Source organism: Halichoerus grypus, chromosome 6 (genome assembly GCF_964656455.1).
Source record: "Halichoerus grypus chromosome 6, mHalGry1.hap1.1, whole genome shotgun sequence".
NCBI lineage: Eukaryota > Metazoa > Chordata > Mammalia > Carnivora > Phocidae > Halichoerus > Halichoerus grypus.
The window spans coordinates 28082161-28099617 of record NC_135717.1 but is presented as its reverse complement, the minus strand read 5'-3'; the positions used below and the strand labels follow the sequence as shown (position 1 = coordinate 28099617).

General features: G+C 48.5%; 1 protein-coding gene across 1 annotated transcript in view; it reads left to right on the top strand.

Moving 5' to 3' along the window:
* Nucleotides 1-17250, top strand: part of NOMO3 (NODAL modulator 3) — a 53752-nt gene extending 36502 nt beyond the window's left edge. The window contains exons 25-31 of the mRNA XM_036115489.2: nucleotides 876-1017; nucleotides 4433-4516; nucleotides 5707-5817; nucleotides 7626-7727; nucleotides 9139-9258; nucleotides 13587-13679; nucleotides 16624-17250. Coding sequence (XP_035971382.1) covers nucleotides 876-1017; nucleotides 4433-4516; nucleotides 5707-5817; nucleotides 7626-7727; nucleotides 9139-9258; nucleotides 13587-13679; nucleotides 16624-16755 — 784 coding nt within the window. The 3' untranslated portion in view covers nucleotides 16756-17250. The remainder of the gene's footprint in view (nucleotides 1-875; nucleotides 1018-4432; nucleotides 4517-5706; nucleotides 5818-7625; nucleotides 7728-9138; nucleotides 9259-13586; nucleotides 13680-16623) is intronic.
* The last annotated feature ends 207 nt before the right edge of the window (nucleotides 17251-17457 follow it).

The window sequence follows — 17457 nt, the reverse complement described above, 5'->3', positions numbered from 1 at the left end:
TTCAGGAGCCAGAGGAGATAAGATAGCAAGTCCAGAGAGTTCTAACTGCTGCCTTTTTCTTCGGATTCCTCAAATTAGTGATTCTGTCACAAAGTTCCTATTCTGAAATTGGCCCGAGAGAGCCTGTTTAGTTGCTTAAAAGTTTTATTTTTACAAGAGCTTGAAACTGGAACTAAATGTTACAAAGGAGGAAATGAACTCGCTTGAGTAAGGCTTCAAAATGTTGAAGAGAGGATAAAATGTTAGCTTTTCCTCCATTCCTTGTCTCCCAGCCGCTCACGTTTTCCAGTGTTTGAGAGCAGTTCCGGAGACAGTTTGCACAAATGCTGCTGTGCTAATATACACAATACACTGTATGTTAGCTGTATCAGCATTATGGAGCTGTAAGTTTATTTATAGACACACACACCACACACAGGTATTTGTAAAAGTACACGGAAGCACTTGAGGTAAAGATCGATTAATCAGAAAGTTTAGAAAAATGGGCCATTTTCAAATGAATATGTGGAATGAGAGAGAAACTGATTTCATTTCATTAGATGCTTCCTTACTTAAAATACGGCTTAATGAAAATGAGATAAAATGGAATAAAATAAGGCTTAGCCATTTTTAATTTTCTGGAGCATCCCTTCAAACGTAAAAGAAGAGAAATCGGTGACAGCCTTCCGGCTGGCTCGAGCCTTCAGGCAGGAAGGCTGGATTTGGAAGTGACATGGCCGGGACTGACTTGCCTGGGTCATCAGGGTACAGTTCTCCCCTGGGCTGTTTGGAACCGTAAATTGTTGGTAAACGCGGGACACTTGACCACAAATCCTTCATGTGCTCCAGAAAACCACGGGACTTACCATGTTCCGTTTCTTCTCTTGTTGCTCTAGTTGCTATGGTACAGTTTCTTCTCTGAATGGGGAACCAGAGCAGGGTGTCGCCGTGGAGGCAGTGGGACAGAACGACTGTAGTATTTACGGGGAAGACACTGTGACAGATGAAGAGGGGAAGTTCAGATTACGTGGATTGCTGGTGAGACTTTGGACATTTTTTGTTAGTGGGTCTTTTCACCTTGGATTCAGAGGTGTCTTGTGCCCCCCAAGACTGGTGGGAATGGGCAGAGCAAGGGGTTTGGGGCTGGGGGGTTAGGGCTCTGGAACCCTCCTAATCCCTGTCTTATCTGGCACAGTTTACCTTTCATTGAGCTGACACATTGGGTTGGGGTTTTGTGGCAAAATGAAGTTGGAAAACAGTGGGTCTGGTGCAGCTTTTGCCCGGCATTAGGCGGTTGTGGCGTAGGCCAGGGCTCTCAGACCAAATGCCTGTGGGGCCAGAAGAGGCGTGTGAATGGCCGAAGGATGCTGGCTGCCCACTAGGGAGTGGTGAGGAGTGTGGTGAACTCTAGAGGGCAGGGCCCATGCAAAGGGCACAGCTCCCACTCCATTCCAGCTCCTTGTAGCCACGTGGGAAGATAGGCTCAGTGCTGCCAGATCGTTCGAATTGTTAAAAGGCAAGTCCGAAGTTCAGATTTCCATGTGAAAACTCCTGACTTTTAGGTGTCAACAGCTAATTAAAAAAACCCCACAAACCCACAACTTTGTTGTGTGGGCCAAACAACCAACTCATTTGTCCTTTGCTCAGCTGCAACATTCAGTTTAGGGTTTATGATGCTTCCTCAATTTGTATTCTTGCATTCATGCATTTGCTCATTCAGCAGACACTGCCTGTGTACTGTGTGGTCACTGCAAGAGTGTGGGTTGGACAACACCTGCTGGACTGGGCCCCTTGGATCTGGGGTTGGGTCCCCGGGCTTTCAGAGTCACACACAGGATATTCCTAGCTGACTGCAGAGACAGGCACGCATAACTCCGCAGCAGGCTAATGTTTGCCCAGATCACATGAGCTGAAATGTAAGCCAGTTTCCCAGTTTATTTAGGTACATTGGAGCAAAGCTGTTCTTGCCCCAAAACAAAAATACTCATGTCCAGGGCATCCCAGTGTCAGATCCTGGGGTACCTGGAAGGCAGGTTTGAAGGTTGCCTGGTGAGCTTGGGGTATTCAAGCTGAGGAGGATGGATTTGGGGGTGTCTTCCCTGGCTGTGCTGAGGACTAGAATTCTGATGGTCCAGCTGGATGCATACCAACTGGGTGGGCTCTGCGCTCCCCGCTCTGCCCACCACTCCCTCTGTCTGGCATGTTCTCAGCAGAGTCGTCAAGATGACAGTTGTCTTGCCGTGCTTAGGAGTCTGCACAAGTCTTACCGCGATGCTCCTTTCTCGCTGTCCTCCGCCTTGGGGCTGGGGGGGACTGCCCCTGAGGAATGTGCTTCCTGCAGGCCCGCTCCCTTCCTGTGACATTGGTTCTACAGAGAACAGACAGGCGGAACACCACGGCCTCATGCCACTGTAGCCAGGGCCCAGGGAGAGGTGTCCAGTTGTGGGAGCCAGCTCCTCGGCCTCACGAGATCCGTGCAAGCCTAGCCCTTGCAGTTCCGTCCTTTGTTGGCTGCACGAACAACCTTCTGCTCTCATCTGCCTGGGTGTGAATCCCGCCTCCGTCATCGCTTAGCTGTATATGTTCAGGCAAGGAGTTTATCCTTTCTCTGTTTAGTCATATGTAGGATAAGAGTGACGTCCACCTCGGAGGTCGGCTGTGGGTGTTAAATAGGTCAGTGTATGTGGCACGCACAATGTCGACAAACAAAACCTTCCCCCGAGGCGGCCCTCACCTAAGCTGCCAGCTCAGGTTTTGGTTTGTAGCTTTCTGGGGTGGCAGCTTGAGAAGGGATCTGGGTGGGTGCCTGTGTAGGGCAGGAGCCTTCCTTCCTCTGGGTGGACTCTGTGTTCTTGGCCTACCTCACTCTTACGGTTGCGGGGACGCAAAATCTCCATCACCTTCTTGGTTCTCCCATCGTCTCGCTGGCCCAGACGTGTTCTTCTAATCTCACCAGCTTAACACATTGTGTGTAATTAAACCGAAGATAGTTTCCTTCTCCGGCGCAGTAGATTTCCAATTTTAATTGATGCTCTGAAGACACCCTCCTCCTCCCCCTGTTCCTGTTTCTTCTAATAGGTGGTAATTTATTAGTGCTCTCAGTAGTTTTTAGAGTCACCCTGGGGGCTGCCCACGCCTTCATGTGCCAGGCCGCAAGTTCTGGGGGGACATCCTTAGCCATTCCTCAGCCAGGGCTTGGGATTCTCGTTTGCCAGTCTCCCAGAGGACACGAGGCTGAAGATCCCTTGTTGTAGGTTTCCTAAGGATCCCCGCCCCAGGCAGGACTCGTTCATTCATTTCACCTTTCCCCGCACTGTTGTCAGGACATCTTGGGCAAGAAGCTGCGGCACTAGAGTCCATGGCCAAAGGATGAGGGCGAGTCCCTGAGCCAGTCGGCTGGGCCCCGAGTGAGGAGGGGGCCGGTTGGGATGGAGCAGCTGCCTGGACAGGCTCCCCGGTGGTCCAGGTGCAGGAGCGAGCGGGCAGTGCCGTCCCCTTTTCTGCCCAAGTGACTGCTCACATCCCTTCCTCCCTGGGGTACAAATGGCTCTTTTGAGCTGAACCCGATACTGCCAGTCCTAACTCACCTGTAAAGTCAATGAATGTGTCTACTGGCGATCGTGAATTTGTTCTGTTTTCAAAAAAAACAATAGCTTTATTGTCTCTGTAAAGGTGCCACGTGCTCATTATAAAATAGCTCAAGCAACATATCCCAACGAGCAGAATCTTAAAAGGGAAGAAACACACCCTGCAGCTATCAAAGCACACATTATTTTAGGAGACCAGAAGCCTTTTATCCATGCTAGTTTAAAAATAAACGATCACATCTTAGGGCTGGCCCCCGTTAGCTGCATATAGACCCCTCTGAACTCGGCCCGATGCTTTAGATCCTAATGTGTGAGCAGGTCAGTTGTGCTATTGATCAAAAATTGGTTGCTCTGAAAGCTTTCTTAGAGTAATGATTTGTTTGGTAAACTTCACGTATGCCTGTAAAATTGAGCAATAGAATAAAAAGCTTGAGAAAGAACAGATTTTTTTTTTTTAAGAAGGAAATTCTCAGATCTCACTTGGCAGAAATCGTGTCCATTGTAAGCATTCGGGAGTCATGGCTGATGTCACTCCACATATATATGCAGGCAGAGGGAGCGGTGGACAGCCAGGGGAGAACGATTTTATCAGAATAAGCGTATTGTGCTTAGCAGTTTTGAAGCAGGAAGCCAAATCTAATTTTTCTTGGGGATTGAAGGAACTGCAGAGCTCCAGATACATGTTCCTTCATCAGGGTGCTTCTAAAAGGGACTCTTAAGAAGGTTAGCAGGCTGCAGACTGGGACCAGTGGCGGGGTGGGGATGGCAGCGTGGTCGTGGTGAGGGCCTGTGGTCGGAGCAGGCTCGGATGAGGTTCCGGGCAGCGAGCCCCTTTCTAGAGGCGTGATCCCTGGGTTTGCTTGCAGCCGGGATGTGTGTACCACGTGCAGCTCAAGGCAGAAGGCAACGACCACATCGAGCGGGCCCTCCCCCACCACCGGGTAATCGCGGTAAGTCACGAAACTGCGGTGGACGGGTGGCGGTATGAGCGCTTCCCCAATCCGAAACGCTTTAGCTCTGGCTAGCTGCCTTTCCTCTGAGGTGGAGTGGGGGTGGGGGGGGCTCCGGGTCCTAGTTAAGGGTCCTCTTCGAATAGTGTCAGCTTCACACGCGGCATCTCCTGTGGGGTTTTAATGAGCAGCATTGCTGTCGTGAATCCGGAGGAGAAATTTGAGCTGTTGTCTCCTCCCTCCCCCCAGCAAACTGATCATTATTCTCCAAGTTGAGGATCTCAAGGTCTAAGTGGCATTTCAGATCATGGGAGGGTAATAAAGACAACGTGGGCTTAATCGGTGTCAGGGCCAACCGATTTTCTTATATCCAGATGACCTTGTTTTTTCCACTTGGTGGGTGGAGTCTCTTGATATTCTGGATCACGACTTAGCTAATTGATCCCTAAGGAGGCGGCTCTCACTCCAGGTCACAGGAAGGAGCCCGGGAATCATTTGAAGTGAAGCTTTTCTCCCACGGAGTAACTCATTGGCTAGACTGGAGGATTTGGGTGGGACGGCGGGGGGAGGGGCGAGATGGGCGGTGCTGCCTCTTGGTGGCTTGATTAGGTGGCATTAGGCATGAAGGTAATGAGGATTTAGGAGAGGGGTGGGCCATTTAGGACCACCTGGCTGAGAAGTGGGTTTTCTTGATGTCTTTATGGCATCTGGCATTTTAAATGAGGGTGGCATCTTACCATCTCATGTTTCCCTGCCATGGTGGCCAAGGCCAGGGTCACGGACAGTCCTGGGGACCACGGCCTGGCAGATACGGAAAAAGGGACAAATGGCAGGGCACCTACCCACCTGTGGGGTGGCTCTGCCTCAGCCCCTGCTGATGGCTGCCAGGCAAACACATCTGTCTCTTTTTCCCCGAGAGGCTGGAAAGTCTGGCTTTTGGTGTGTGTGAAATTTCTCTTTAAATTGTTGGCAAATAATGGAATTTTAGAAAAAAAATATTCTGTGCTAGTCAAACAAAACGTGTCTTGGGCCAGCCGTGCCCACCTCCTTACCACCAGTTTGTGCCCTTGGACTTGGACTACTGAAGAGGTGAAGTTTGCTATGAAACAGCGCCTAGGATGTCACCACCTAGAGTAGAAGCTCTTCTCCCAGCTTCCTCGCCACCAACATTGTTCCTGGTCTCTTTCTAGGTCGGCAATAATGACATCGATGATGTAAGCATCATAGTTTTCCGGCAGATCAATCAATTTGATTTAAGTGGAAACGTGATCACTTCCTCCGAGTATCTCCCTACATTATGGGTAAGGCCAGTTTTTTACGGTGAAAGTGTTGTGTTCTTTTCAGCTCTGAGGAGAGTAGGAGCGGGATATGTGGGCCTGCCCGGTGCTCGCTTGAGCGCGGACAGATGGTGGAAGTGCTGAGGGCTGAGGCTGAGATCCCGGCATGTATCTGGGAGAGTGGTTGCTGACGGCCCGGAAGAGAAAAGGCTTCATACTTTCAGATAACTCTCTGTTTAGCTTAGAAATTAGTCTTTGGAAACGTTGTGGTAGCAGCCTAATGAATGCTCCATACAACCTAGAGTCTAAAGCGGAAAGGTAATTTTAAGGCAGAGTGCCTTGTAACTTAAAATTCTGTCCAGGGTGGAGGTGGTGGGCAGGGGACTGGGAGTCAGGCAGTCTGACCAGTGTCCTGCTCACCCCGCTGCCACAGGCAGTCACTCCATCTTGCGGACTGGGGTTTCCTCCTCTGGGAAACACGGGAGCTGGGACTCAGTGACCTCTCAAGATCTCTTCAGGTTCTAACCAAATCTCCTTGTCTGCAGTTAATGAAATGTTTATACCCTGCTCTAGCATCCCCCTTGAAAAATGTCCGTGAATTGCCACGGGAATGTGTTTTTCAGAGGCGCTTGTAATTTTATGCACGATGACACATTTGACTTGGCTGAGAATGTGCGCTGAGGGTTTAACTCCCCTCTGAACTCGCTCTTCCTTCCAGGTTTGCAAGCGTGTTGTTGCCTGTGGGGGCTGGGCGGGCAGGCCCCGAGCAGAGCGGGCTGGGTGGGCTGTGGGGCAACCTGCAGCAGACGGGAGGGAATGGCGCCCCCTCCTCGTCTCCGCGTGATTGTTGTCCTGTTGGAATCCTGGCCCAGGGTTGGGATCACTTCCCAACTTCCCAGAGAAGCTGGAAGGTAGAGTTACTTGAAATCACCTGGTTTTTAAACATGGTCAGTGAATTCAGATTAGCTCTGAACACCGTATACGGCACGAGAACGCATGTGTGGTCTTGGATGTGGCCCATTGGCCTCCCGTCTGTGACTTTCGTTTTAGGAAAATGCCTCGTGACTTGCGTGTTCTCTATACAAGTGTCAGCTTGGGCCCTGGGGAGGGGCGACTGGCTTTCTCCTGTGGCATCCAGGACTGTACCTCCTTCGCCTGTCCCACTGCTTGTGGTAGTGAGAATGAGAACAGGCCGAAGAGAAAGGCTAGAAATACAAGACTGAACTGCTTCTGGAAGCAGCCCGGACAACCAAATGCAAAAGGGGAATGTGTTTTGAGCTTAAGGAATACTTGTGGAGTTGAAGGTACAGCATATGGAGAGGCCATGGCAGGGGGGCCAGACCCTCAGTGACGTGGGTGGAGCCCCAGGCACCACCACATATAAACTGTGCAACTTTAGGTGGTGGAGGCTCGGGGCCTCCCTGTGGGTAATGATGATGCCTGTTCAGAGCCAGGGTTGGTGACGACGTATGTACGAAGTGCCTGTTGCTTGCCTGGCATTCATAGCTGTAGTAGAAGCTATTCCTTTTACTATTATCATTATACTAACTTACCATCTTGAGCATTAACTTAAGTTGCTGGAATCGATTTTAAAATCTTAACATTTCTATGCAGGTCATGGAACTGTGAGTCTCAGGCGACGGAGGAATGCGTTATGTATTCCAGCAGGGGGCGGGTTGTTTCTCTTTCAAACATCTGTGTTCCCAAAGATCCTTCCCCCGCCGCCCCCCCAAGAGCTAAGCCATCCCGAAGAAGAAATGAAGTGTTTGAAACGAAATGTTTATTGTATTTTAATTTCGAAAGCACGCCCTGCTTTGTTTTCTGCTCTCCAGGTAAAGCTTTACAAAAGTGAAAACCTTGACAACCCAATCCAGACAGTTTCCCTGGGCCAGTCCCTCTTCTTCCACTTTCCGCCCCTGCTCAGAGATGGCCAGGTAACTAACACCCGGGGCTGCCTTCTAGCTGTGTCTTCATCTGAATAACTCCACTTCTGAGTTTAAGGAAAGAGTTTTCTCATCCCCCTACCCCCAGTACCTCTTTGTGGAAACGGTTGACATGCTCTCTGAATCAAGGTTGGGCTCTGTAGGGTTTATGTTTTCTTAATTGGTTCTTTATCTCTTTGCAAAAATAATACACATCCATGGCAGGAGATTTTTTTGGGGGGGGGTGGAAATCAGATATAATCCCATCATCCAGAAATAACCCCTGTTCACGTGCTGACAGGTATCCTTTGGTCTTTTTCATTGTGTGTGCTTGTGTGTGTGTAGATGTAAGTATACACATATATTTATTTTAATAACACAAGGCTAGGATTCTTCTGTACATTGTTTTATAGCCTGTACTTTTCAACGAAGAATATATCCGAAATCTTTTCCCCATCCTTAAACCTTTATAACATGGTTTTTCATGGTTGCACAATAGTCTCTAATATAGGAAATGCTATACTTTATTTAACCAAGCCCTTAACGGTGGACATCCTTTCCTGACTGTAGAACGTTTATTATCAATTGTATTTGGACAGAGCAGGCTATTGTAGTTGTCAAGGTGAGAGCAAACTTTTCAAAGAATTTGATTCTTTCCTGGTGGGCCTGGCACGCGTTTGTCAGAAGTGCACCCCTGTCCCGGCTTCTTACCACCTGCCCCAGGGATGATAAACTGTGGCCCTTTGGGGGCATGAAATGGCTGTAAAATAATGAAATAGGTTGCGATGGACGTTTGGAGTCGCTCCCCGTTTCTCGAGACGCCCTTTGCAGGGGCCGCTGTAGGCAGCACGGCTCTGCAGAAACAGCATGGGCTTGGGGTCAGACTCCACCTGGGCTCACCGCCGCTCTGAGATGGGAGCAGTAAACCCGACCTTGCCCATGGCTTAGAGCAGAACAGGTGTCTGCCTTGTGCAGTGCTCACGGCGCCTAGCACACCGTTGGGGCTCCGGACGGTTCCAAAGATGCTGTGTTCTTAGAACTTGCCAGCTAACGGGCCACTTAAGTATCCTCCCTTAAAAGTCAACCTCATTTTGGATTGAAAGCAGTCTTTCTCAGTTGGATCATGTATCTCCCTCATCAGAAGTGGCTCGTAATAACTTTCTGTGTTTCATAAAGTCGGATCCTCAAAGGACCACAGTTATGTCGCAGTTGAATATGCTCATACAGAAGTTCCGCAGACTTTGAAAGCTTTATCGGAAGACGCTCTCTCCGAGATGCTGGGACACACGGCTGTCCCTGATGGAACAGCCCACTGAGCTTCCTCTTCTGAAGTTAGCAACCTTGGTTTGCATGCATAAACCTGGGGATTTCTTTAAAAGCATAAAGTCCTTTATAAAAGTAACTTCTTCTTGCTTGTGCACAGAACTACGTTGTGCTGTTGGACTCCACGCTCCCCAGATCCCAGTATGACTACGTCTTGCCTCAGGTTTCTTTCACGGCAGTGGGCTACCATAAACACATCACCCTGATTTTTAATCCCACGGTAAGGAAAAGGGGGAGTTTAGAAACAGCCGATCAGGGCGGTGAGAGAAGGAAAACCTCACAACCTTTGCTGCGGGTTATTAGTGGAGGGAGGACAGCTATTTGAGGGCCCCCAACTCCGGTCCCTTTTGCATTCTGGATTTCCCTAGATGCTTTTCTACTTTTTCGAGTGCTGATGCCTTCAGTTCCCTTTGAGGAGGAAGCTGTCAATGAGGGGAGGGGATGTGTTTAGGTCAGTGGCTCAGGTGTGACTTTTTGGGAGAAGGGTCACCCCTATGTCATGATTGGGGGTGTTGTGGTCCTTCAGCAGGAGGCACGGGACACCTGACCTGCCCAAACTTCTAGAAACTGGTGCCAGTTTACAGGAAATAGAGAGGACACAAGAGCATATAAAGGATGTTGCAGGGATATAGTCAACAAAGTGTAGGTTGCGGGAAACTGTGGGACATTAACCTGGAACCTGATTTATTTGACAGATTGCAAGAGAGAAAAAAAACAACAAGGGTGGGATACCTGCAGATTAAAAGAAACTTGCTCATTTAAAAAATTTTTATTATTTTTATAATTTTTTAAATTCTTTTAAAAAAGATTTTATTTATTTGAGAGAGAGAGAGAGAGCACAAGAAGGGGGAGCGGCAGAGCGAGAGGGAGGAGCAGGCTCCCTGCCAAGCAGGGAGCGCGATGCGGGGCTTGATCCCAGGACCCCGAGATCATGACCTGAGCCGAAGGCAGACGCTTAACCGACTGAGCCACCCAGGCGCCCTGAAACTTGCTCGTTTTATCAGCCACTTGCAATAAGTAGACCTCATTGGATCCTGTATCAAACAGACTAAAAACAACAGAACAAACAAGGCACACATTCATGAGATGATTATTTAGATCAGTGCTTCCCAAACCTGGCGTGCAGTAGAATCACCTGAGGATTAAACACACAGCAGCCACAAAAATGGGCTCCAGGGCCCAACCTCACACCGGCCGGTTCTGAACTTGGTAGGTAGTGAGAGTAGAGCCCACGGATCTACAGTAAAACAGAAGCCTGGCCCCCGAGCTACTGCATTGGTCACTGTTGTAGGCCTTTTCAGCGTGAAGGGTCAGAATTCTATTTTTTTTAAAAAGGTAACTGTGCAGAGGAGTATGTTTGAACAGCTGTGTTATATAGCACTCCCCTGCGTGGCTGTTCCATAATATGTTCAGTTAGCCCTGCTGGAGGGACATTCGCGTTATTGCTGGTTATCTGCTGTTACAAATAACCTGTTAGTGATCGGCCTCATGCATGCGTGTGTTTGCTTGTCAGTCCATCTTTGGAATAGACGCTGAGAGGTACAGTTGCTGGATCATAGGGTCAGTGCATCTGGAATCTTGCTGGACGGGGCCACCTGCCCTCCAGGGGATGTCCTCTTTGCATTCCCACCAGCAATGTATGAGAGCACCCCTTTCCCCAACAGAGTATGTGGTCAGATTAAAGAGTGTTTGCAGTCTGGTGGATGAGAAATGGCATCTCCACGTAGCTGTTCCCTGCGTTTCTCATCCTTCCATGTAGTTAAGAACCATTTTTGTGTTCCCTTTCTGGGAACTGTTGACTTTTTTCTAGTTGTTGGTCTTTTTCATCTATTTTGGAAGCCCTTTGTCTATGAGGGATTCTCACCCCTTGTGGTATGTGTTGTACCTATTTTTCCCAATTTGTTTTTTCATTTTGATTATGCAAACATTTACTTTTTATGTTAAATGTGTCAGTCTTTTCCTCATTGCTTCTGAATTTTGAGTCATAGTTCGGAAAGTCTCCCCCGCTCCCAGTTTTTAGAGGAATTTCTTTTTCCTCCGGTACGTGTATGGTTTCCTTTTGTACATTTCCATCTCTATCCATTTGGGGTTCTTCCTGGTGTAGGGTGTGAAGAATAGTTCCAAATTTATCTTTCCCACATGCAATCAAGTTACCATTTTGTGCTTTTCAAACACCATCCTAGATGGGAGGTAGGTAGGAATTATTTTCCGTCATCTAGAGATGAGACCCAAGGAGAGACAGCCGTCCAGGTCACCAGCTCGTGCGCAGCAGAGCTAGGATTTGAACACAGCTCTTCTGCTGCTTTCTGGGCGTCTCTGACGAGGAGCTTGTGCCCAGTGACTTGGCAAATACAATCTTACCTGAAGTAGAGTTTTTCTGATGACTCCAGAAGGAAGCACTTTCCTCGTTGCCCAGGGTGGAGACCTGGTTGGAGGTGCCAAAGAGATGAGCATGTAGGGACCATCTGTCCCTGCGTGGAGGCACATTGCCAGCCCAGCGAGAGCAGAGGGTCCCCATGAAGGGCACCGATGGTGGCCGTCTGCGACATTCCCTCACCCCCCCCCCCCCAATCTGGATCCAGGGAGATACTTGGGACACTTCCCAGCTGGTGGCGGGAAGAGACATGCTGCTGGGTGGCGGCCAAGCAGCCACCACGCCCCATAGCTGCTGCTAGAAATGCGTCGTTGCATGTGAGACCAGGGCGCCAAGTGACAAGTGCAGAGCGTGCCCACCCCTGCCATGCAGGGGATCTGCTGCTGATCCCCACAACAGACCTTGTGGGGATGTGCCGTTCCTCGCACTTGACGGAAGCTCAGAGAATAAGCTACCTCCCCGCAGTTAATCAGCGGAGCCAGGACTCAGAATGCGGTGATTTGTCTCACATCACGTGGTTTCTAGAACACTACAGCCTCCTGATGGGTGGCTCAGCATTGTGCATTTATGAGCGTTCCACTTTACTCTTCTGTTGACATGCAAACCCAGAACCACATCATTGATTTTTTTACTCCATATTTGATGCGCTGCTTGGCACTTTACATAGCTAATCTCGTTGAACCTCACATTCCCCTGCAGTGGGTGCCGTTCGGATCAGCGCCACTTAATAGTGAATGAACCGAGTCTTCCCGTGATTGCCCAAGGTCACGTGGCCAGACCCGAGACGTGAGCCTCATTGTCTTCATCCCTCTGCAGCGTCCCCATTAACTATTTACTTCCGGGGAGAATGTGCTGGGACCCAAGACATGTAGGCAGTGGGAGGTGGAAATCTGTTTCCACCCTGATTCTTTCATTTTTAAGAGACCATTCCATTCTGCCTCAACCGTCTTGGGTAAAATGGCCCCATAGCCCTTCTCCCGCCCAGATGCTCTCAGATGTTTTGGTTGCAGGACCCTGTTACCCTGTTCAAAGTTGTTGAGAGTCTGAGAGAGCTTTAGTTTATATGTGTAATCTATCTTTATTTATTATATTCCGTTAGCTGTTAGAGTGACGACGTCATCACACGTAGCTTCTGGAAAAGTCCACCGTTCACTTACGAGAGAATGAGAGCGAAAAAGACACATGATATCTTAGCATTGTCATGAAAATAGTTTCACCTTAAAAATCTCCTGAAAGGGAGTTCCCAGACAATACTTTGAGAACCGGTGCTCTGTCCCCTTGTTCTGTCATTTTCTGAAAGTTTCCATTTACTTGTTTCCTTTGTGCGGGTTGAGTGAGCTAGGGTGCTGGTTTGTTGGCTAGTACAGAGACCCATCATCTCAGGGGCTTTAGGAAGATGGAAGTTTCTGTCTTCTGTCAGCATCGGGGACTGAGCAGTCCAGGATGGTATGGAAGCCCCGAGATATCGGGGACCCAGTCCCCCCCTTGGGGCTTTGTCATCCCCCCGCCTCTCCCCCTTCCTCATAGATGGCACGCCTGGCCGGCAGGAGGGGAACACACACCACTGCCCTTTTAGGGAACAGCCTGGATGTGTTACCGAACACTTGCGTTCATGTAGCCTTGGCCAGAATTCCGTGGCTGTCCCAGCTGCAAGGGAGGCCGGGAAGTGCATGTAGTCTGATGGCCCAGGTGAAGGTTGGGGGTTCTGTTGGAAGAAGGGGCAAATGGCCACTGGGACACAAGCAGCAGCCTGCCTCCTCTCCTCACCGGGGCTGATCTCTGGGACCATGTCCTTGGTCACTGTGCGCCGGAGCCTAGCACGGCGGGTTCCCGGTACTCCCTTGTAGGAAAGAGCCCCTGTGTGTGGCTGGGACTCGGCCCGAGGAGGCCCTCCTCAGCCACGGGGCCTGCTCTCCACAGCTCTTGCTCTCCTCAGGTAGGAGAGGAAACATGCCTGGTTACCAGCCTCGGTCTGCCCCAGAGCGGCAGAGAGCAAGCCAGGAGAGTTTGGGTAGCAGAGGATTCACCTGAAAATGTATCCAGGTCACTGCCCTTGCTGCCCGTGGAGAGCAAGGGCTGGGTCACGCGGGGGGCCAGATTGGGCCAGATGGGCGGCAGGGTGGTGGGCGGCGGGGAGCGGAGAGCCGGTAAAGCGGTGCTCTTGGTGTCCACAGAGGAAACTGCCTGAGCAAGACATCGCGCAGGGGTCCTACATCGCCCTACCTCTGACGCTGCTTGTCCTGTTGGCCGGCTACAACCACGATAAGGTAGGAAACCCAGAGGCCTGGTGAGACAGTGCCGTGTGCCAGGGGCGCCGTCCGCACAGCTGGGACATGTCCCCTGTTACAGAAGTTAGCACATTTCAGGGCCAGAAGCGACTGCGAAGGCCTCAAGTCCTGTCCCCCAGATTCCTTCCTTTCTTCCTTTTTTTTTTTTTTTTTAAATTTTTAACTTTTTATTATTTTTTAATGTTTCAGGTTTTTATTTAAATTCTAGTTAGTTAATATGTAGTGTAATATTAGTTTCAAGTGTAGAATTTAGTGATTCATCACTTAGAGACAACACCCAGTGCTTATCACAAGTGCTTCCTTAATCCCCATCACATGTTTCACCCATCCTCCCCTCCAGCCACCTCCCCTCCAGCAACCCTCAGTGTGTTCTCCATAGTTAAGAGTCTGTTTCCTGGTTTGCCTCTTTTTCCCCCCATGTGCATCTGTTTTGTTTCTTAAATTCCACATATGAGTGAAATCATATGATATTGGTCTTTCTCTGATTTACTTCGTTTAGCCTTATATTCTCTAGATCCATCCATGTTGTTGCAAATGGCAAGATTTCGTTCTTTTTGATGGCTGAGTAGTATTCTGCTGTGTATATATATCTATATAGATAAGTATATAGATATAAATAGATATAGATATATATACACAACCCACATCTTCTTTATCCATCCATCAGTTGATGGACACTTGGGCTGCTTCCATAATTTGGCTATTAATAATGCTGCTATAAACATCGGGGTGCTTGTACTCCTTCAAATCAGTGTTTTTTTATCCTTTGGGTAAATACCTAGTAATGCAATTGCTCGATCGTAGGGTAGTTCTATTTTTAACTTCTTGAGGAACCTCCATACTGTTTTCCAGAGTGGCTGCACCAGCTTGCATTCCCACCAACAGTGCACGAGGGTTCCCCTTTCTCTGCATCCTCGCCAACACCTGTTGGTTCCTGTGTTAATTTTAGCCATTTGTCTGGTGTGAGGTGATATCTCATTGTAGTTTTGATTTGTATTTCCCTGATGATGAGTGGTGTTGAGCATCTTTTTATGTGTCTGTTGGCCATTTGTATGTCTTCTTTGGAAAAATGTCTAGTCATGTCTTTTTCCCATTTCTTAACTGAATTATTTGTTTTTTGGGTGTTGAGTTTAATAAGTTCTTCATGGATTTTTGGATACTAACCCTGTAGCAGATATGTCATTTACAAATATCTTCTCCCATTCTGTAGGCTGGCTTTTAGTTTTGTTGACTGTTTCCTTTGCTGTGCAAAATCTTTTTATCCTGATGAAGTCCCAGTAGTTCATTTTTGCCTTTTTTTTTTTTTAAGATTTTATTTATTTATTTGAGAGAGAGAAGGAGAGAGCACATGAGAGGGGGGAGGGTCGGAGGGAGAAGCAGACTCCCTGCTGAGCAGGGAACCTGATGCGGGACTCGATCCAGGGACTCCAGGATCATGACCTGAGCTGAAGGCAGTTGCTTAACCAACTGAGCCACCCAGGCGCCCTCATTTTTGCTTTTGTTTCCCTTGTCTCTGGAGGCATGTCTAGCAAGAAATTGCTGCAGCCGAGGTCGAAGAGGTTGCTACCTGTGTTCTCAAGGATTTTGATGGACTCCTGTCTCACATTTAGGTCTTTCATCCATTTTGAGTCTATTTTTGTGTGTGGTGTAAGGAAATGGTCCAGTGTCATTCTTCTGCATGTAGCTGTCCAATTTTTCCAACACCATTTGTTGAAGAGACTGTCCTTTTTCCATTGGACATTCTTTACTGCTTTGTCAAAGATTAGTTGACCATAGAGTTGAGGGTCCATTTCTGGGCTCTCTATTCTGTTCCATTGATCCATGTGTCTGTTTTTGTGCCAGTACCATACTGTCTTGATGATGACAGCTTTGTAATAGAGCTGGAAGTCCGGAATTGTGATGCCACCAGCTTTGCTTTTCTTTTTCAACATTCCTCTGGCTATTCGGGGTCTTTTCTGGTTCCATACAAATTTTAGGATTATTTGTTCCATTTCTTTGAAAAAAGTTGATGGTATTTTGATGGGGATTGCATTGAATGTGTAGATTGCTCTAGGTAGCATTGACATCTTCACAATATTTGTTCTTCTTCTAATCCATGAGCATGGGATGTTTTTCCATTTTTTTGTGTCATCTTCAGTTTCTTTTATAAGTGTTTTATAGTTTTCAGGGTACAGGTCTTTTATCTTTTTGTTTAGGTTTATTCCTAGATATCTTACGGTTTTTGGTACAATTGTAAATGGAATAGATGCCTTGATTTCTCTTTCTGCTGCTTCATTATTGGCATATAGAAGTGCAACAGATTTCTGTACATTGATTTTGTATCCTTTGACTTTACTGAATTCATGTATCTGTTCTAGCAATTTTGTGGTGGAGTCTTTCAGGTTTTCTACATGGAGTGTCAAGTCATCTGTGAATAGTGTAAGTTTGACTTCTTCTTTGCCGATTTGGATGCCTTTTTTTCTTTTTGTTGTCTGATTGCTGTGGCTAAGAGTTCCAGGACTCTGTTGAATCAAAGTGGTGAGAGTGGACGTCCCTGTCTTGTTCCTGCCCGTAGAGGAAAAGCTCTCAGTTTTTCCCCAGTGAGGATGATATCAGCTGTGGGTCTTTTGTATGTGGCTTTTATGATGTTGCGGTATGTTCCCTCCAGCCCTACTTTGTTGAGGGTTTTTATCAAGAAGGGGTGCTGTACTTTGTCAAATCCCAGGCCTCCTTTCAAGGCCATTAACCTCTTGTGACATCTTCCCTAATCCTCAGTCGCCCTCTCTCTCCTGACCCTCCCCAGTGCAAAGGTCTCGGCTTTGTCTTGAACCTGGGTGGTGGCCTGGCAGAAGAAGGAGGTATAGGGACATGTGAGGCTCCAGTGTCCCTGTGCGCAGAAGTGTTCTCCTGGCATCCCCTTTTCTCACTCTCTCTCTCTTTCTAGCTCATTCCCTTGCTGTTGCAGTTGACAAGTCGACTGCAGGGCGTCCGAGCTCTTGGCCAGACAGCCTCTGACAACAGCGGCCCAGAAGATGCGAAGAGACAAGCCAAGAAACAGAAGACAAGGCGGACGTGAGGAGGAAGAGGGGCAGGTGAATCTCAGTCAGGACAGGCCACCGCCAAGGGGCCACCAGCCGCCCTTGGTGTCAAGCGTGCATTTGACTGAGCTCAGCCCGAGCTTTCTGCCCTGCGCTTGCTGCCCGGGCCTGCCTTCCCCCCCGCCCCCAGCCCCTCGGTGCAGTGCCATGAATAGACCCTCCTGTCACTCTGCTGAGCACAATTTATTTTCTGAGTTGAAGATAATTTATTATTATTATTTTTGGTCAAAAAGTATTTAAGCTGTGCTAGTGGTGTGAGAATGTATCTTTTAATCTTCAGCATTCAGTTTGCAAGAATTCCAGTAAACTACAGGTTTTCGGTCTGCTCATGAAGGACCTGTCGGATTTGCCTTGTCCCTTAACTTCCCTCTGCGTCTCTGACCCCTGCTGGAAACCGCACAACCTGTAACTACTACTAGGAGGGTTGGTGAGGAGGTAAAAATCAATAAAGTCACCCATTCATGTGTGTTGTAGCACATCTCGGATGTATGTCTTCCGTGACGTTGGCATAAAGCAGGGGTCACACAGGTCCTGAGGGAAGGGCCGGGCCAAGAAAGTCCTTAGCAAGGGGGAGGTGGCCCACGGCAGCCGTCTTTGGTCTCAGCGGTAGGAGAACGGGAGGGAAGGATTTGTGGCAACATGAGGCGTGTGCCCACCCCGTCTAAAGGAGCCGGAGCGTC